Source organism: Hyla sarda, chromosome 2, assembly GCF_029499605.1.
Source record: "Hyla sarda isolate aHylSar1 chromosome 2, aHylSar1.hap1, whole genome shotgun sequence".
NCBI lineage: Eukaryota > Metazoa > Chordata > Amphibia > Anura > Hylidae > Hyla > Hyla sarda.
Genome location: NC_079190.1, coordinates 265,447,843 through 265,470,101, shown reverse-complemented (window position 1 = coordinate 265,470,101; position 22,259 = coordinate 265,447,843). Strand labels below are relative to the sequence as shown.

General features: G+C 42.3%; 1 protein-coding gene across 3 annotated transcripts in view; it reads left to right on the top strand.

The window, feature by feature from the left end:
- Positions 1 to 22,259, top strand: part of INPP5B (inositol polyphosphate-5-phosphatase B) — a 130,351-nt gene that overhangs the window by 61,884 nt on the left and 46,208 nt on the right. For all 3 annotated transcript variants that reach the window (XM_056557102.1, XM_056557103.1, XM_056557104.1), the window contains one exon: positions 19,750 to 19,840. In XM_056557102.1, the coding sequence (XP_056413077.1) occupies positions 19,750 to 19,840 (91 nt within the window). The remainder of the gene's footprint in view (positions 1 to 19,749; positions 19,841 to 22,259) is intronic.

Genomic DNA, 22,259 nt, shown 5'->3' with positions numbered 1-22,259 from the left:
CAACCAGGCGGCCTCCAGTTGTTGCAAAACTACAACTCCCAGCATGCCCGGACAGCCATTGGCTGTCCGGGCATGCTGAGAGTTGTAGTTTTGCAACAGTTGGAGGCACCCTGGTTGGGATCCACTGTACTAAGATGATGAGGATCCTTTCAGTGATTTAGTAGAACACTTCCTTGTATCTCAGCTTCCCCAGGAACAAATGTCCTCTTGTATCTAAGCAGTGTTGGTGCTCCGATTACCATAATATTAATGCCCGAGACCTTGTTTACACAAGTCCATAAAGACAGTAGGAGGAATCTATCATTGTATGTGTAAGTCAGGTTCTTTTTATCCCCGTGGGCGTACGTCATGTGTCCCTCCCCAGCATTTATCAAAGAATTGTTTGTTCTTCATAAATAGCAAAGTATCTTAGATATAGACAAGTTTCTAAGTGTGGTCCGAGATTGCGCCAAAAGTTGACAGTTTGCGCAAAAAGTCGATAACTTGCCAACCAATACAAAAAAAGCTAACTAGGCCACACAGCATTCTATTTGTTTTGTTGAAAGATTCTAAATGATTTGCACAAGAATTTGGTGCCTTTTTTGCTCATGGCGCAAATATTTTATCCCATGGCGCAAATATTTTATCCCCAAAACAACATGGTAAAACCAACCCCCCTAGAGGAAATGTACACCATGTCTAATTGTGAATTTTGTTCACCACAGGATTAGGGTACGTTCACACTAGGGATCAACCGATATCGTTTTATAGGGCCGATACCGATAATCTGTGGAGATTAGGGCCGATAGCCGATAATTTATACCGATATTCCGGTATAAGTTATCAGCTATTTATCCCCCCGCGACACTGCTGCTGATTATTGATTTAAAGCAGACGCTTTAAATCAATGAACTGCAGCGCTTTTGCGGTGCCATAGGCTGCCGCCGCCACCCGCTTCTCTCCCCCTGCCTGTCCAGGGGTCCTCCTGAGTCTTATCACCACCACCGCGACTGCCCCCCCACTGCTGCACTGCACTGCGCCGCGTCGCACCCCCCACCACACCTCCCCGGCCCCATTGCCTCCCCCCATCCCCGGTTTTATAATTACCTGTTCCCGGGGCCCAGGGTCCACTCTACATCTGACTCCGGTGGCATCCTCCCGAGCTGTCACTGTGCGCACTGACGGTGACGTCTTGTCACTCGTCATTGCGCACATCGTAACGCAGGAAGCAGCAGGAGCCAGAAGTAGCGTGGACCCCGGCCCCCGGGAACAGGTAATTATAAAACCAGGGATGGGGGAGGCAATGGGGGCGGTGCGACGCGGTGGGGTGTTCGCGGTGTGCTGGGGGCGGGGCATTATCGGATTATCGGCAAGGTAATTGCCGATACCGATAACGCCCAAAATCGTGATTATCGGCCAAACCGATAATCGGTCGATCCCTAGTTCACACGCGCTGATTTTTTAGCTGGTTTTCCGCTGTGTATTTGAAAGTGGGCGGGTCACGATGATGTACATTTACGTCCATTGTCGTTAAGGGGTTAAAGAGTACATCTCATGATCTTGTTACATTTTATAATCCTCTCAGTTCACTGCACCCATCATGATAAACCACCTCCTGCCTTTATTGTTATTATTGTTTAGTTCTCTACATTTATATTGCTCTGTATTTTCTGCTCAGTCTCAGATTCACAGACAGGGAAGGGGTGTTCCCCAGCAGGCGTGACATCATCTGAAGCCATACAGGGGAGAACTTCCTCCCTCACTCTGCTACACACAGCCGACAGCAATTCAGTGTGAGATGAGCTATGATTGGATAAGGCTGCACACACACACCCCTCAGCATTTCCTGATTTTGGACTTCTGCCAGGCTAGTCTGTGGAAAAGATGGGGGAAATGTGCTCTGAACAAGTAGGGAGACGTCTAGTAGCAGCTTTTTTAAAACACAAATAAAACCTAGAAAACTTCATTTTTTTTATTTTTTTTTAAACAAAGTACATTAGAAAGATTTCTTTTTATTTACCATAAGGAATGCAATAGAAAAAAATTAGTTTTATTGAGAGTGCCCATTTAAATTTCTGAAATGTCATTTGCCACGAATGAACTTCCACATAAGGTAGCATACTGGTTTCTGTCAACTCAGGAATCTGCTTATTTCACAGGTCTGTGCAACTTTCTGCAAACTCTTAAGAATGGCGTAACTTGTGTTTATACTTTCACCAGTAGGATGAATGTGTGAACTGAGGACCTGTCAGATGACTTAACCCCTAGGGGACGGAGGGCTTACAGGTACGGCCTGGGGGCCTAGGACCATGCACACTAGGATTGCATCATAGACCACAGGACCCAGCTGCTATCAGCAGCCAGGGACCCGCAGGTAATAGTAAACATCAGCGATTGCGCTGATGTCCACCATTAACCCCTCAGATGCCGTGATAAATATTGATCACGGCATCTCCAGCTATGCGGCAGTTCTGGTGGCCGATCTCATTGCCTGCGGCCTGGCCAGAGGGATCAGATCAGCTAAGATGAGACTGGAGGTCTCCTTACTTGCCTCCTGCTGCCCTCATGGGGTCTTCTTCTCTGGTTTGCATAACACTGATCATTATCTGCAAAAAATAGTCCCCCGTGTGTTTAAAAAAAAAAAAAAAAATTAAGGGAATAAGCCCCTCCCCCAATAAAAAATAAAATTCCCCTCTTTTCCCATACAAAAAATAAATAGTAAAAAATTAAAATCAACATACTTGGTAGCACCGCGTGCGGCGCACGGCATAAACTTAAAAAAATCCCAAAGTCTGAAAATATTGATTTTAAAAAAATCAGAAAAAAAATTATAAAGTGTTTAAAAATCAATCAAATCAAGAATACCCATAAGAACTGCAGATCATTGGTGCAAAAAATGAGCCCTCATACAGCCCTGTATACGGAAAAATACAAAAGTTAGAGGTCAATTTTAAATATACCGATTTTGTTCAGTAAAGTTTGACTTCTTATTAACCTGTTGGGGACGAAGGGCGTATGCATCCGCCCTTGCGTCCTGGTACTTAAGGACGAAGGGCGTATCCATACGCCCATGGGAATTTCGGTCTGGGGTGACTGCTGATATCGATCAGCAGGCACCCCGTGCAAATGCCCAGGGGGGGTCATCAGACATTAATCCTCAAATGCGCATGGCACTCTCTCATTTCGGAGCCCTGTCGTATTTCAAGGAAACAGTTTAGGGCCACATATGGGGTATTTCCATACTCGGGAGAAATTGCACTACAAATTTTGGGGGCTTTTTCTCCTTTTACCCCTTATGAAAAGGAAAAGTTGGGGGCTACACCAGCTTGTTAGTCTAAAAAAATAAAAAAATTTACACTAACATGCTGGTGTTGCCCCATACTTTTTATTTTCACAAGCAGTAAAAGGATAAAAAGACCCCCAAAATTTATAACGCAATTTCTCCTGAGTACGGAAATACCCCATATGTGGGCGTAAAATGCTCTGCGGGCGCACCATGTACATTTGATGCCTAAATTGGTGATTTGCACAGGGGTGGCTGATTTTACAGTGGTTCTGACAAACGCAAAAACATAAATATCCACATGTGAGCCCATTTTGGAAACTACACCCCTCATGGAACGTGACAAGGGGTATAGTGACATCCCACAGGTGTTTGATGGATTTTCATTAAATTTGGATGGGAAAATGAAAAAAAAAATAAAAATGTTCTCATTAAAATGCTAGTGTTACCCTAAATTCTTAATTTGTCCAGAATTGAAGACCACGTGTGTTTACAAAGCCCCCACATGTGACCCCATTTTGGAAACTACTCCCCTCACGTAATGTAATAAGGGGTGCAGTGAGCATTTATGCCCCACAGGTGTCTGACAGATTTTTGGAACAGTGATCCGTGAAAATGAAAAATTTAAATTTTTTTGTTTGCACAGCCCACTGTTCCAAAGATCTGTCAAACGCCAGTGGGGTGTAAATACTCACTTCACCCCTTATTAAATTCTGTGAGGGGTGTAGTTTCAAAAATGGGGTCACATGTGGAGGGTCCATTGTTCTGGCACCACGGGGGGCTTTGTAAACGCACATGGCCCCTGACCACCATTCCAAAGAAATTCTCTTTCCAAAAGCTCAATGGAGCTCCTCCTCTTCTGAGCATTGTAATATTTCCATTCTGGGGTATTTCCATATAAAATGGGGTTACAAATTTTGGGGGTCATTTTCTTCTATATTACCCCTTGTACAAATGTAAAATTTAGGGAAAAAACAGCATTTTAGTAAAAAAAAAAAATGTTTTTCTCATTTACACATCCAACCTTAACAAAAAGTCATCAAACACTTGTGGGTAGTTAAGGCTCACTGTACCCCTTGTTACGTTCCTTAAGGGGTGTAGTTTCCAAAATAGTATGCCATGTGGGTATTTTTTGCTGTTCTGGCACCATAGCGGCTTCCTAAATGTGACATGCCCCCCAAAAGTTAGAAAAATGCAAAATTTTCAAATTTTTCATCAAATTTTTGAATTTTTCACCAAGAAACGATGCAAGTATCTACGAAAATTTACCACTAAGGCTGCATTCACACCTCGTTTTTGCAATACGGTTGCCGTATCCGGTTTGATTTAAAAAAAAGTATCGAACCGTAGTGCAAACCGTATACATAGACATTTCATTGTAAACCGAATGCCAACCGTAGCATCAGGTTGTGTACGTTTTGCTTCATTTACGGTTGTATACGGTTTTTAACGGTACACCAAACCGTAGTCTACTATGGTTTTGTGTCCCGGTCAAAAACCGTATCCAACCTGTATACGGTTATTTTAAAATGGAGTTCTATGGTAACCGTATGTAACCGTATGTGCATACGGTTACATCCGGTTTGCACAATAACGGTTTTTCATTTTTGGGGGGGGGGAAATTCAATAAAAAGAAGAACTTTATTTAAAATGTTGACAGACTTTAAAACCCTATATATTTTTTTCAAGAAAAACGTATTAAAACGTATGCAAACTTATATCCGTTTTTAAACCGTATACAGTTTAAAAACGTGAGGAGGCATAAACGGTTGCATACGTTTCGGTCTGGTTTGGTGACATACGTTTTTTTTTAAAGAAACTGGATACGGCAACAGTATTGCAAAAACGAGATGTGAATGCAGCCTAACATAAAGTAGAATATGTCACGAAAAAACCATCTCGGAATCAAATTTATAAGTAAAAGCATCCCAGAGTTATTAATGCTTAAAGTGACAGTGGTCAGATTTGCAAAAAATGCTCCCGTCCTTAGGGTTATAATGGGCTCCGTCCCCAAGGGATTAAAGTAATACAATAATAAAAATAACTATGTAAACTGGGTATCGTTTTGATTGCATTCAGCTACAGAATAAAGATCATATATCATTCTTACTATAAAGTGCATTTTATGATAAAATGAAAGTACAATTTGGTCACACAAAAACAAGACCTCATATGGGTCTGTAAATAAAAAATAAATGAGTTATGGCTCTTAGATGGTGAGGAGGAAAATGCAAAAATGAAAATTTCCTGTGTCCTCAAGGCCAAAATGGTCCGAGTCCTTAAGGGGTTAAAGAGGACCTGAGGTAATTTCTTAAATTGCTATGTAGGGGTATGTATAGAGTTTGGGGAGAGGTGGCGAGAGGATGATCACAAAGCTTTGTACGGTTTGTAAATCCGCCCCCTTCAACCACCCCCAGTTTCACAGTTATTTAGTGTTTTATTTCCAGCCGATAGATTCTTGAATTCGGTAGATGGGTGCTCATAATTATGATGCCTTGGAGGCATGGGCGGGCTTATCGGCTAGGGGCATATATAACATAATTGCCAAACCGTATCTTTGTGGTCAGCGTACTCCGCAGGAAAACATCTTATCCCCCGTGATCTCCGGGCTGGCAGCGGCGGTGCCCGGAACACAGAAGCTTGGTGTTTCAGTGTTCATGACGTCACACCACGCCCCCTCCGTTCAGGTCTATGGGAGGGGGGCATGATGGCTAGTACGTAGCCGTCCCTCCTCCCATAGACATGAATGGAGGGGGCGTGGCGCCTGTTGTCGGCGCCGGGCCCCCCCGATTAGTCTTCTTATCCCCTATTCTTTGGGGGTCTCAAAACTATGCCTATTGTGTGGGATATGAATTATGAACCTCTAGGGCTCCTGTGGTGCCTCGGTTGTCCTGCTCCGATTCTTGAGTGTTCCGGGCCCAATGTGCTGCTCAGCAAATTGCTGTCCCACCTTGGCCAGCCATTCACTTAGCAGCATTATGATATATATATTGGGCTCCGTGCCCGACCGTCACGCTGCAGCTCAGGAAAAGATTGAATCAAGGGACCAGAGCAGGACACCAAAGGCACTGTGGGAGCACTGGAAAGAAGCACAGGTTTATTTATTTATTTATTTTATATCCCACACAATGGGCATTATTAAAAAAAAAATAAAAAAACTTCTGCTGGATAACCCCTTTAACCTTTCATTCACTGTATGTAGGTTGTCTATGTTCTGCTTTGTGTTTTACAAACTTTGCTGCCCAAAACTATGAAGTCATTGTTAGACAGCCACAGGCTTGACTATCTAAACACAGAACTAGTTCTGAGAAACCTACCTGGGGAATTTACACTATGCTGTTTAGATTTAGAGAGATCCCACATAACAATACTTATCACTTGTACACTGTATTTTTTCCTTCTGCTGAAGGGCTTTACTGCTTTCATACCTAGTGCATATGCCATAACGTGTATATAGCACAAAAAAATCCTCCATATGCTTTATAAGACCCTCCTGTATGTGCCAGATCAAGGAGCTGCTAATATACAGCGGGTCTTACTGTGGCAGACTAGGAGTGGCCAGCTCCATGATGCCAGTGGCAGAATCACCTGTTTGTCCATGCTACTTGTTGCTGCCAGCCTCCCTGTCTGTAGTAAGGCTATTTTTAAAGAGTACCTGTCATCAAACCATATTTTCTAAACTAACTCAGATTATATTCCCTAACTACTCCTAACACCACTCCTGCCCTTTAAAAAAAAAAATCCGAGCTTTAAAAAGCTGTGTATCATACCTTTGTCCTTACTTACATTGTGTGAGCTCCCGACAGGATAGAGTGGTCTTTCCCCAGCAGGCGCGACATCACTGAAGCCTGCGAGAGCTGTTCCTCGCCATGCCTCGTACGCACCTCCTGAGTTTGGTCTCCTGCCAGGCCTGGAGGAGACCTAACTAACTGTTTGACATGCAGCAGGGAACAGAACAGAGCCACCTAGTGCCCATTTTTTCAGTCACATTAAACTCATATAAAGGTTGAGAATTTTAACAGCAAGTAAATTACAGTGTCTTATAATTACATAAGGAAGAATATATTAAAAGTTTAGTTTGGTGACAGTCTATAAATGGGTCCGATATGCTGCAGGTTTTCTGCATAGATTTTCATGCAGAAAAACTGCAGCGTATTAGGACATGACATACCTAAAACTTTAAAGCAGATTCTTAAAACTCCCATAGACTTCCAATGGGAGAATCCATGTGGAAAAGCTCACAAAAGTGTCATGTGGCTTTATTTTCTGCAGTGGAAAATCAGTGATGCAGTTTTTGAATACCATGCAGATTTTTTAGCTTGATATGGTTGATATAAATTGATTTTGATGCAAAAACATGCTGATTTTGATGCAGAAAACAGCACAGATTGTTCTCAAAATCACTGTAGAAGTGTAGTGTCAAAATCAGCATAGAAAGAATGGAAACAGCCTGAGAGAATCCATGCTGAAATCTATATGTTGCAGAATTTGCCTGATAACTTCAATAAAAGGTCAAAATATTTGAAAAATCCGCCAAATCTGCTACAGTCTGCACTAAAACTCTGCAGCAGCAAATCAGCAAGTTTTATTGCTGATTTACATTTCTGATGTGTTTAATATCAGCCGTGCTGATCCAACAATTGCAATATGTATAGAGGTGTCCTGACTCTTCTAGGGCAGTTGTTGGGGGGGGGGGGGGGGGGGGAAATAAGGCTTTTGTGAAAGCCCGTATACAGTTAAAAACCTTATACAGTTTAAGAAAATGATGTCCGGTTGCATCCGTTTTTTAAGAGAAAAAAAAAACGTACTGTATATGTTTTTAACTTTTCACTCCATTATGAATAAAGTTTAACTTGTTTGATTGAAATTCCAAGAAAAAAACTACTGTACAAAGTCAATAACCGGATGTTGAAAACCGGATGGAACTGTATGCATGTACGGTTCCCTTTGACTTCCATGTTAAAAAAAAAATGTATACGGTTTAATAAGTTTTTTCACCCAGACCAAAAACCGTGGTAGGCTATGGTTTTGGGTATGGGCAAAAAACTGACAAAACCGTACAGGATGCAAAACGGACATAATCTGATTCATCTTTTGGCATGTAGAGCCAATGCATATGGTTTTCAATACGGTTTTCACATTGAAAACTTATATGGGAACTGTATTGCAAAAAGTGGTGTGAACCAAGCCTAAGCCGCCTGTCTAGGTTTTGTTTAGACTCTGTTCTTTTTTCCTTTAGTTATGTTTGAGTTCACCAAGTACTCTGTACATAGAGTTGATATTGTTTTTTGTGAAAACTGGTTATTGTACTATTGTAATTTCCATAGAGGTTGTAGTTACCTTTCCATATGTACTGTGTACATTACTTGTTTTCCCCCCACTACTGTATTTTCCATACATGTGCTTTCTGTAATATGCAGCTTCATCTATAGTTGTATTCTTTACGGTGCAGAATTATAGCCTCAGTATTCATAATCTAGAGAACATAATATAAGCCACACTATCTATCCAAGAATCTATCCAAGTGATCTCCATTGGTGACACGTTCCATCATATTCTCGGATATAGACTCCACTGTTTAGTGATGCGTTGTCTCAGGTCATTCAGATCACTCTGTGTGCTTCATGTAGCCTCACAAAAAGAAGGTGCATGGTGTTAGATCTGGTGATCGTGGAGGCCAGCACAACATTGGTGAATCATTGGCCCTCATTTACTATTCTAAACCCGACCTCTTTTGTCAGGTTTTTTTGGCGCATCTTTGTCTGCGCCATGTCGCAGACATCGTGCGCCAGTCTGCGACACTATGCGACATTTTTTCCCGACGGACCCGATGTGGATTCTCCCAAACCCGAAAAAGGGGCGTAACCCGACATTTCTGAGCTTTCCCAGGTATTTATTAAGGTTTCCAACCCGAATTTGTTGAATTGTTGTGGATTTTTTCCCGACAGCTCAGAGGAGTTGGAAACCAAAACCTACAAAAGCCACGTGCGACAAACAGGATGCGACATAATAATAAATACCAGGGGAAAAAAGCAATCGGGTAAGAAAGCAACATAGACTTACAACCTGATTTTCTTAGTAAATGAGGGCCATTGTTTCCGTCGCAATTGATCCAACACGCAAAAAGCTTTATCTTGTTTCAATGTCATCACCTTATGTCACACTATGTATAGCACCTTTCACATGATTACATTTCGTGAGAAATCCAGGCGCATGGGAGGAAATCTTCACCAACTTGTCTTGGCTACAAATACGGGTGCAGATTTATCAATTTGTCTGAAACATATCAGCCAATCGCAGCTCAGCTTTCATTTTTGAACTTGCTTTAGTAAAATGAAAACTGAGCTGTGATGTGTAGTAAGTGGTTATTATGGGCAACAAAGACAAACTGTGTCCTCTGTGTGAACCCAGCAATACTCCCTGAAACCAAAACGGTCTGATTTTGGTCTCAGGGACCATGCAGCAAACCACAGCTTAGCTTTCATATCTTGACAAATAACTGTTGAAAGTCGATCTGTGAATGGCTGCTATGGGCAAATCACTCCAGGGTCTGGCTCAGACAGGTACCGTATATACTCGAGTATAGGCCGACCCGAATGTAAGCCGAGGCCCCTAATTTCACCCCAAAAACCCAGGAAAAGTTATTGACTCGACTATAAGCCTAGGGTGGGAAATACATCATCCCCCCTGTCATCATCCAGACCCCCGTCATCATCCAGAGCCCCGTTATCATCACCGCCTGTCAATCCCTTCAATCAGTGGTCTTCAATCTGCGGACTTCCAGATGTTGCAAAACTACAACTCCCAGCATGCCCGGACAGCCATCGGCTGTCCGGGCATGCTGGGAGTTGTAGTTTTGCAACATCTGGAGGTCCGCAGGTTGAAGACCACTGACTGAAGGGATTGACAGGCGGAGAGTTCACTCGAGTATAAGACGAGGGGGGGCGTTTTCAGCACGAAAAATCATGCTGAAAAACTCGGCTTATACTCGAGAATATACGGTAGATATATCTGCCCCCGCCCACTTCTGCTCTCATATGTTTCTGCTTATATGAGAACAGAAGGGGACGGAGGCCGGAAAGCTCTGTATACCCCTTCCCACTTCTATTGCGCAGGGGATATTAGCAGTGGGGAAAGTAAACAGCCTGGATCTCTGGAACCAGACCACTGATCAGGGTGAGTTTTTTAATTAGGTTCTTCCACAGTATAACTCTGTTTATTGAGTTTAGTGTGGGTGAACAAGGTGTCAGTTTCCCTTTAATGCTGCTCTCGCAGAATTTAAAGGGGTTATCCAGGAAAAAAACTTTTTTTTTTAAATATCAACTGGCTCCAGAAAGTTAAACAGATTTAAAAAATCTTAATTTTTTCAGTATTTATGAGCTTCTGAAGTTGAGTTGTTCTTTTCTGTCTGATGACACGTGTCTCGGGAACCACCCAGTTTAGAAGAGGTTTACTATGGGGGATTTGCTTCTAAACTGGGCGGTTCCCGAGACACGTGTCATCAGAGAGCACTTAAACAGAAAAGAACAACCTTAACTTCAGAAAATTGGTATGTCACCTCTACCATAAAGTGCACTGAGTAAAAACGATGCTAAAATGAAAGGTGTCATTAACCCCTTAAGGACGCAGCCCTTTTTCACCTTAAGGACTGAGCCCTTTTTCGCAATTCTGACCAGTCGCTTTATGAATTAATAACGCGAAAACGCTTTTACCGACTATTCTAAATCTGAGTTAGTTTTTTCGTGATATATTCTACTTTATTTTGGTGGTAAGTTTTTGGCGTTACTTGCATCCTTTTTTGGTGAAAAATCCCAAAATGTCATGAAAATTTAGCATTTTTCTAACTTTGAAGCTCTCTACTTGTAAGGACAATGGATATTCCCAATACATTTTATTTTTATTCACAAATACAATATGTCCACTTTATGTTGACATCATAAAATGTTTGCTTTTTTTTCGCTTTTTGAAAAAATTACAGGGCTTCAAAGTAGAGCAGCAATTTTTAAAAAATTCATGAAAATTGCTAAATTTGATGGGACAGATGTTACAGAACTACAACTCCCAGCATGCCTGGGCAGTCCAGGCATGCTGAGAGTTGTAGTTTGGCAACATCTGGAGGGCTACCGTTTGGGCACCACCCAATCCCAAACTGTGACCCTCCAGATGTTGCAAAACTACAACTCCCAGCATGCCCAGACAGCCTTTGGCTGTCTGGGCATGCTGGGAGTGCAGTTTGGCCTTCCTAGTGGTTGCCACAGTAAAGATCACTTTACTTTCACTTTCAATTCCCCCCCCCCCCCCCCCCCCCCCCCCCAGAGTAGTTTCCCTACCTGACCCAGGATCCAGCAGTCTCCAGCGATGATCGGGGATCTCCAGGCATCTTCTCCTGCAGGTACCGGCCTCCATCTTCTTGCCACAATCCCCTCGACATCCAGGGGTGGGCAGAATGCCATGGCAACCCACTGTCCTGCTCTGCCATTGGTCAGAATCAGTTCTGACCAATGGCAGGGGATAGGAGGAGATCGCAGCTCTGCGACCTCACTCCTAGCCCTCAAGATGATCGGAGCTGTCCCCGACAGCTCAGATCATCGCTATTTTCCGGGTGATCGGGTCACCAGAGACCCGATCAGCCCGGAATAGCAGAAAATCGCAGGACTCAGGACCCCCCTGGGCGATGTGCCGGGGTGCCTGCTGAATGATTTCTGCAGGCATTCCGGTCCGGTCCCCAACCGGCTAGCGGCGGGGACTGGAATTCCTACGGGCATATGCATACGCCCCACGTCCTTAAGGACTCGGGATGCAGGGTGTATGCATACGCCCGGCGTCCTGAACAGGTTAAAAAGTACAGTTTTATGAGTTATGACTTTTAAAAGAAGAGAAGGGAAAAAAAATTTAAATTGCTGAGGTTTCTAGTTTTTACAGATTATTATTGTGTCAGTGACTTATTTGTTCTTGACATGAAAAGTATGTAGATGTCTACAGCATAAGATGCAGTTACAGTAGTCGCAGATCACATGATGCGCCAGAAACTGTCCTCAATATCAACCACAAAAACTCTTTTGTCAGTGATAAATCATTTTTTAGTTATAGTCATTATAGCTGTGAATAGTCTTTTCTGATGCGGTGTTAGGTTTGTTTCCTTAGTCTAAACATTATCATGAATGTTTTATTTTATGTTTGTGTTATATTACAATGTGTATTGCAAGCTGTAATTAAGCTTTTTTTTTTCCTGGGGTTGAATAAAACACTGAGGGGACCATACACATTAGATGAATATCAGCCGAACCCACCATACACCTTAGATAGCTGTTTTCTGAACCCTTTTTTTTCCTCATTTCCACAGTGGATCCTGTGGAGAATTTTTTGCTGTAGACCTCATTAAATCTGCGGCAAACTTTCTGCTTCAGAAATCCCGCTGTCCTCCGCACCCAAACCGGCAACAGAAACTCATAGTAGATCCACCCATGTGAATGGACCCTTATAGAAAGATTTTCACGATCTTCTGTGTTTGGAGCCCTCTCCTAGGTTTAACTAAAATACTTATCAAAATGAGGACAAAATACTACATGTCAAAGAGGTCATACATGTGCATAAAACACAGGATACTGATCTGTTTAAATTAGCAATCCTAGGAACCTCATTTCCGATAATCGGCCACTGTAAAATGCTCAGCCATTAGCCTACGAACAAGCAAATGCTCTTTGGACAGCTGATTGAATCTTTTGCGCAGTCACTCAAATTACCGTTGTCAACCACACATTGTCCTCTGTAAAGAGGTCACATCTGGCCGAGACTTATGAATTTAAAGGAAAATGCAAAAGTGCAAAGTATCAGTGAATGTACGCTGATCAGACATCAGCACTCGTGATCGGGGCAGCCATGACCCATGGAAGAGGGCCTTAAACCACTAATAGCACCTCCATCACACACACAAACACTGAGGTTTGAAAGGGAGAGCTCAAGTGTGTTTTATGAAAAAATACTCAGACCTGCCCTGTGTGCATGTGTTCTCTGCTGGTGGCTTATCTTCCCTAAAATGACAAAGGATCATGCATTTTGATATTCAGTAAGCCCAGTCCTTCTTCCCCGTACATGTTCTTTTAGGAGGAGACTTTGGACACCTCCATATACATTAGCTGTTTCGGCATTTTACTGAAAGTGGTGGGTTTGGCTGGAGTTTACCAAATGTTTATGGCCACCTGTATGATTTAGGTCCAATGACCATGGCCGTTAGCACACTTGGTTAGGTTCCTGGAAAGCCTCCTAAAAAAATACAAGGCAATGCTTCTAGCTGTGTGCGCTGCAAGATGTGTGCTGCATTTTTCACCACAGTTGGGGTCCCCAGACTTGGGAGCATTTAAACGTCTGTATTACAGCTACAAGTCCTAAACTGACAGTGTGTCTGCTGACCTGAACTAACAGTTGTTAGTTAAGGTTATCCAACCTGCAGTCAGGCTAGGAATTTTAGCTGTAATATGATGCAAAAATGCAGCCACTCTTGTGTGGGGAGCCTTAAAGGGGTACTCTGCTTCAGGACATATTATCCCCATCCAAAAGATAGGGGATAAGATGTCTGATCGCGGGGTTCCAGCCGCTGGGACCCCTGTGACCTCCGGGCCGCACCCTGGCTTTCTGAACAGTCATGTTCAGAACACTGGGTTCGGGCGGGAGGAGTGCTATCAGACAGGAGAGAGCACAGAGGAGTGCTATCAGACAGAAGAGAGCACAGAGGGTCAGGGACCGACCAAGGGACAAGGAGAGTGAGCCCTAAAACCGCTCTCCCTGCCTAATTGCCCATCCACCCTAAACGGTGGATCGACAACTGGGCGCCGGTCCTTCCCTGAACTAAAGTGCTGGTGACTAATATAAACACATACTAACAAATCGGTCACAAACCAGAAACATAACAGGAACATAGGACTCTATAGTGTAAAGTTTTGAGGACACAGATCAGAGAGTTAGTACAGAGGACACTATCAGCGGACATTAACAGAACTGTCATGAAATGAGGACACTATAGATAAGCGGTCATGAACAGAACTCCAAAGATCTGAATAAAGAACTAACAAACATATAGAGTTCAAAACACCAGACAGAAAAATGGATGAGTCTGAACATACTATAGAAACAAAACAGGAATAAGCTGAATCCCCTAGAAAAACCTCCAGTAGACACAGGAATAAACAATACCCTCTGAGTCCCCATGGACAGGTAAACGGGATCTATCGCTAAACAGGAATTATCGCAATCCCTCCGAGCACCTCCACTAGACAAAGTCCCCATGGACAGGTAACAGGGATGCCGAGTTACAACTCAGAAAAACAGATACAACAGGAAATAATTATAGAACACTGTTCACACTGAACACAAGACAGGAATAATCGCAATCCCTTCAGAACACCTCCAGTAGACACAGGAATAACAATACCCTCAGAGTCCCCATGGACAGGTAACAAGGATGCCTAAGTACACAGGATATAATATAGAACACTGTTCACACTGAACACACAAACTGGACATTCCACTCAACTTAAGGAGTAGCCATTAATAATAAATCCAAATAGACTACTGGCCAGCAGCACACTCCGCAGTGTGGTCAGAAGCTGACCCAATAGGAAAACAGAAATATAAAACACAGAACTTCATAAGAACGGATACAAGAGAAAACACAGTGTGAAAAGATAAATAACAGAAAGGACATACAAATCCTAAAACAGACTATACAAACACAGCTTAAAATCTACTAAGAGCATGCCACATAAAATTGGCTAAAATCTGAAAATTCAAAGTTTATGCTAAAACAGAGATAGTAGCTTAAAAGCTCAAACAAAGAGTGTTTCACCAAGAGCTCCATGCAGCATGTCCAGCCTCTTAGCAAGTCAGAATATAATGAAGTCAATCACCAGCCCAGAGGCTAGACTGGGCTGACTTTAAATAGACGCACCCTAGCAAGCAAAAGGCTATTAACTATTCCCTGACCAGGGAACATAAAACTGTTCACACACAACCAAACCAATAGCTGTGTGTGAACACAGGCCAATACAGACATTACACAGAGGAGTGCGATCAGACAGGAGAGAGCACAGGGGAGTGCTATCAGACAGGAGAGAGCACAGGGGAGTGCTATCAGACAGGAGAGAGCACAGGGGAGTGCTATCAGACAGGAGAGAGCACAGGGGAGTGCTATCAGACAGGAGAGAGCACAGGGGAGTGCTATCAGACAGGAGAGAGCACAGGGGAGTGCTATCAGACAGGAGAGAGCACAGGGGAGTGCTATCAGACAGGAGAGAGCACAGGGGAGTGCTATCAGACAGGAGAGAGCACAGGGGAGTGCTATCAGACAGGAGAGAGCACAGGGGAGTGCTATCAGACAGGAGAGAGCACAGGGGAGTGCTATCAGACAGGAGAGAGCACAGGGGAGTGCTATCAGACAGGAGAGAGCACAGGGGAGTGCTATCAGACAGGAGAGAGCACAGGGGAGTGCTAACAGACAGGAGAGAGCACAGGGGAGTCCTTCCAGACAGAAGAGAGCACAGAGGAGTCCTATCAGACAGGAGAGAGCACAGAGGAGTCCTAGCTCACCCCCACTTACTGAACTTTGTCCATGCCTGTGCTTCAGCTTGGACGAAGCCATGATTTTATAATCCATGATTTCTATAAAAAGGAAATAAAATTTTATATAGTATCTGACAGTGCCTATTTAAGATTTATTACTGATCCATAGGTAATTATTTCTCATAATGCAGTAATACTGACCTGTCATCTTTATGCTCATGAGACATTAAAAAATATACCAATACCATGGGCATAAAGCCCAGGGCACAAAAAAAAGCACAAAAAAAAAAACTTTATATACCTCCCTTAAAATTTTACTTTTATTAGGATCACTAAAAGTAGTGTTGATAAATGTGACCAAACGTGAAGTGATTTAAAAACTTACTGCCATCATTTGCTGTGCCAATCTAATTGTATTAACAGGATGCCCAGTATCATCATTTATTGGTATTCACAATGGAGTCTGCAGTACTCCAATGAATAAGGCACTATGATGGTTGCACTTTAAAACACACAATTTTGCTCCCTCTACATGTTTCAGTGCTTCTGCACCATCTTCAGGAGGAACATGAGGCAAACACTCAAAAACATGGCCACCAGCTGTATTTATAGATAATCTAATGTTGTCATCAGCGTACATCCTGTCATTATCCTCCAATAGGTAACTGTCTAAGTTCCACCTATCACCTTCCCAGCAGACCAGTTCAAAGGTCAAATCCCGACATTGTGCCAATAGAATTACCTGTAACACCTTTGTCAATTACGTCACTTTTGCCTGTCTCGGTACTTGTGCTGTGCTATGGGATCAGAAAGTGCCTAAGTCACTCCCTTCCCATTAACGCGAACTTCCATCATAGTGCTCACAGTATACTACCGGAGCGCATGCGCAGGGATCGTAGAGGTACCACGCAACCCTGTACAGATACGCACTGGTTCATTTAAACCCTTAAGGATGCGTCCCATTTGTCCTATATATTAAAAAATGGGAACCTTATAAGGGAGATGGAAATAAATCCTCAATGCAACCATAGTACTTGTTTTCATAATTGAATCCCCATAATATAGGACACAAATGAATTGACTTTGGCCTGATATATATTCAACAAACCATTTGTATTGTATAGCAGGTTAGTGTCAGTCATAAAATACACTGGGAATGTGCAAACAGAAAATAATTAATAAATGACTGAAAAATTGCTGGAGGGAATACATCAATTAAATGCTACACTGTATTATACCATGCAGTTATCACCAACTGTTGACCAAAGAGTGCTGATAAAGTCACTAAATATGAACAGTCCATTTATTTGAAACTTTTATGCCAAATAGTGTATCGGCAGCAACAGTATTATTGATCAAAAACAAAGCTGCAACTGAAAAACCTTTGTTCAGGCCAGTAAACAGTGGAGCCGAATTTATCAAATGGTGCACACCTCTTAATAAATCAAGGTGCATGCAAGGCTGCCACGTGCGGCAGCCTCAGAAATCCATGCCAGCCTGCAGCTGGCACAGATTTCCACTACAATTTGTACCTGTGAGCAGGCGTTATTTATAGTAAATTTGGTTGCCATGCCCCTGTCAAACAAAGCCCTTTTTGGACTTAAACCAAGACCATTTTTCTGAAATAGCTGCTTTTAGATGAATTTTGTATTCAGCACTATTCCTTCAATTTTTTCTGTCTTTACTGTAAAGCTAATGGTAATCAAGAGAGCTATAAATAATAATAAACAAGGAGCTGGAAATATGGTGGATAAGAGGTAAGTATCACTGAGGCTTCTTGTCTCAGTTTGTGTCTGGGTTTTCACACTGAATGAAGGTTCTGGAGATAAAGCCAATCCCATACTCCAGAATTGGAATTTCCACTAGGGAAACATCTGCCACAGAAATTCCACCGCATGCACAGTGCAGCAGAGTCCTATTGAAAAAATATATATATACCATCACACTCTGCTCCTAAATTCCTTCATGTGAACATGGCCATACACTGCACCAAAAAAGACTTTGACTTTGCCACTGAATGTGCCAAGTTTTGGGTGTAGAGAACCTGAATTGAATGACCTTTAGGTTTCTGCTGGCAAGACTGGATAAAGGGTCCCTTTCCACTAAATATATGTATACACATACTATATATATACACTGATCAAAATAATAATGGGAACACTAAGATAACACATCCTAGATCTGAATGAATGAACTAATCGTATTAAATACTTTCGTCTCTATATAGCTGAATGTGCTGACAACAAAATAACACAAAAATTATCAATGGAAATCAAATTTATCAACCCATGGAGGTCTGGATATGGAGTCACACTCAAAATCAAAATGGAAAACCACATTACAGGGTGATCCAACTTTGATGTAATGTCCTTAAAACAAGTCAAATTGACGCTCAGTAGTTTGAGTGGCCTCCACGTGCCCATATGACCTCCCTACATCGCCTGGGCATGCTCCTGATGAGGTGGAGGTGGCACCAACTCCTGGGTTCAACGTGGTGTTGGTGGATGGAGCGAGACATGATGTCCAAGATGTGCTCAATCGGATTCAGGTCTGGGGAAGGGGTGGGCCAGTCCATAGCCTTCCTCTTGCAGAAAATGCTGACACACTCCAGCCACATGAGGTCTAGCATTTTCTTGAATTAGGAGGAACCCAGGGCCAACGGCACCAGCATATGGTCTCACAAGGGGTCTGAGGATCTCATCTCAGTACCTAATTGCAGTCAGGCTACCTCTGGCAAGCACATGGATGGCTGTGCGGCCCCCCAAAGAAATGCCACCCCACACCATTACTGACCCATCGCCAAATCGGTCATGCTGGAGGATGTTGCAGGCAGCAGAACGTTCTGAACCTGCTTTCATCTGTCAAAAGCAAAGGGCGCCAGTGGCAAATTTGCCAATCTTGTTGTTCTCTGGCAAATGCTAAATGTCCTGCACGGTGTTCATACCACCCTCATGGAGTCTGTTTCTGACCATTTGAGCGGACACATGCACATTTGTAGCCTGCTGGAGGTCATTTTGAAGGGCTCTGGTGGTGCTCCTCCTTGCACAAAGGCGTTGTTGCCCTCCTACTGCCTCCTCCACATCACCTTATGTACTGACCTGTCTCCTGGTAGTGCCTCCATGCTCTGGGCTGACAGACACAGCAAACCTTCTTGCCACAGCTCCCATTGATGTGCCATACTGGATGAGCTGCACTACCTGAGCCACTTGTGTGGATTGTAGACTCAGTCTCATGCTACCACTAGAGAGAAAGCACCGCCAGCATTCAAAAGGGACCAAAACATCAGCCAGGAAGCATAGGAACTGAGAAGTGGTCTGTGGTCACCACCTGCAGAACCACTCCTTTGAGTGTCTTGCTAATTGCCTATAATTTCCACCTGTTGTCTGTTCCATTTGCACAACAGCATGTGAAATTGATTGTCAATCAGTGTTGCTTCCTGAGTGGACAGTGTGATTTCACAGAAGTGTGATTGACTTGGAGTTACATTGTGGTGTTTGTGTTCCCTTCATGTTTTTTGAGCAGTGCAGTTTCAGTGTTCACTCCTAAATCTCTGTAGCACTAAGCAGATTTCATCTTATTATAATGTGGACAGTGGAAATACTGTAGGGCTTTTTATTGTTTGTTTACCTTGTGATTTCAAGCTGATGCAAGTGATCATTGTTCTTCTTTACTGCTAATGACTGGTTGGCCAATAATCACATTAAAGAAACTTAGTTTGCAGCAGGAAATTAGAAAATGAAGTTGGTGGGTGTGGTGAAGAGGTGGGGGCTGTCTAGTGATTTCCTACTATAGTTTATCTGGTATCTCCTCTACATAAGAAGGGGGGGGGGGGGTGGAGTAAAAAATGTCAGTGTTCCTAAACCTTCAGTGCAATCCTGACCTGCATGCTATCATGTTCACTGCTCATTCACATGCTATTTATTTCACTACAGATGACAGACCTGAACACCTCCAGCAGAATGGACAGTGGCTGAGGACTGCAGAGAAACATGACCCTTCACGATCTCCGCACTCTCTACGCAGGTAAATGAAACTTTGGATTTGTTTTTGAAACTTCAGACTTTTGATATAATATCTGTGACTTTATGAATAGCTGGAGTGCAGTCATAAATGTACAGGAATGCATTGTGTGCTATAGCCCAAAACTGCAATAATAATTCTGCTTCCTTCAGAGCTAAGATCTTCCTGCATTCATTGCCTACTTAGAGTTTGCACAGTTTGCTCCGGTAATATACAATCTGGGATGTTTAGTGCTTACAATAGGCTCTGTACATAATCTAACATAACAAACAACTGTCTGTGCTGTAGGATCTCAGATCATCTGTGAGGGGTGTGTGTTTCTAGAGCAGTTTTTCCCAGCCAGGGTGCCTCCAGCTGTTGCAAAACTACAACTCCCAGCATGCCCGGACAGTCTTTGGCTGTCTGGGCATAGTGGGAGTTTAGTTTTGCAACAACTGGAGGCACCCTGGTTCGGAAACACTGTTCTAGAGGTTGTCATCTGTTTGTTTTAATCTGGAGTAAAACAATGTTACTGAACTATTAAAGGGGTACTCCCCTGGAAAACATTTTTTTTTTTAAATCAACTGGTGCCGGAAAGTTAAAAAGATTTGTAAATTACTTCTATTAAAAAATCTTAATCCTTCCAGTACTTATCAGCTGGTGTACAATCCACAGGAAGTTCTCTTCTTTTTGAATTTCCTTTCTGTCTGACCACAGTGCTCTCTACTGACACCTTTGTCCATTTTAGGAACTGTGCAGAGTGGAAGCAAATCTCCATAGAAAACGTATCCTCCTCTGGACAGTTCCTAAAATGGACAGATGTGTCAGCAGAGAGCACTGTGGTCAGACAGAAAGGAAATTCAAAAAGAAAAGAACTTCCTGTGGATCATAACAGCAGCTGATAAGTGCTGGAAGGATTAAGATTTTTTAATAGAAGTCATTTACAAATCTGTTTAACTTTCTTGCACCAGTTGATAAAAAAAAATAAAAAAAATGTTTTCCAGTGGGGTACCCCTTTAACTACTGGCCAATGGCATGCTGCAGTATATGCAGAGATACCTTTTTGATTGTATTCCTGCAGCATATAGCCAAAATGTAAGATGAAGAACCCCAAAGTTTTTAAATTTAGTAATAATACTTCTACAAAAAAAAAATTATATATTATTTTTGAGAAACGGGGTTATGCCCTCACTGATCATGAGAACAAACTGGCTATGACTGACTGCTCCATTAACTTGTAGGGATAAAGGACCTATATTCTTTCAGACTGAGCTAGGTGAGAACTTCAGGTGACCCCTTTAAAATGAGAAGTTGGTCATCATAACTCCACATGGTACTGAAGTAGTCATGACCTGCACATCAGAAAACATATTTTCATTCTCAGTTATAGAAGACCATTTTTTATATAAGGAACCAATGTAGAGGAAGTGGATAAAACTATATAAGAAGATGCAGGTTTCAGATCAATATTCAGTAGTAGAATATAGCAGTTGTTTAACATTCCTGGAGAGCAGACACTTCATTGGTTATTTACATTGCAGATGATGCTCTTTGCAGTAACCAAATGCTAAATCAGGGTACACAGGGTACATGGCTTGTGTATTGATGGAAATCCTTTCACATTTGCTATCATTGATATTTAAGTGACCATCTCTTCTGGCAATTACTGTGTTTCATTGCTCGTGACTATTGGGAGATACTGGAAATAAACACTAGTGTTCAAAGTACACCAGACATCCAAAGAATTGTTAGTGAAGAAGGAAAGAAAATAAGATACCCCCAGCCACTGCTGAATATGAAGCCCCAAAATTGTAGTGATTTATTGATCACATTGCTTTATGTGAGAAGGTATAAATAGTATATCTGGTTACTGTAATAGGCATACACTTAAAGGGAATTCATCATCATAAAATTATATATTATTTTTATGCTACACATATTTAAGACATTTTTGGGATTTGTTTTTTTATTAGAATTTTCCATTTGTGATTAATATTTTATAATCCTGAAATCTTGCATTTGCCATTCTGGCCAATAGGGCTAAAATTAAAGGGGTATTCCAGGCAAAAACTTTTTTTTATAGATCAACTGGCTCCGGAAAGTTAAACAGATTTGTAAATTACTTCTATTAAAAAATCTTAATCCTTCCAATAGTTATTAGCTTCTTTTTCTCTCTAACTGCTCACTGATGATGTCATGTCCCGGGAGCTGTGCATGATGGGAAAATATCCCCATAGGAGCTGCACAGCTCCTGGGACGTGAGTCATCAGAAAGCAGTTAGACAGAAAACAACAACTCAACTTCAGAAGCTAATAACTATTGGAAGGATTAAGGATTCTCCATATACATTATACAGCGCTTCAAAGTTTTCTCTCATGTATATCCCTGGATAGTTTTGAACATAGTTGTCTTATGTATACACTTCACTTCTTTCATCTTTTGT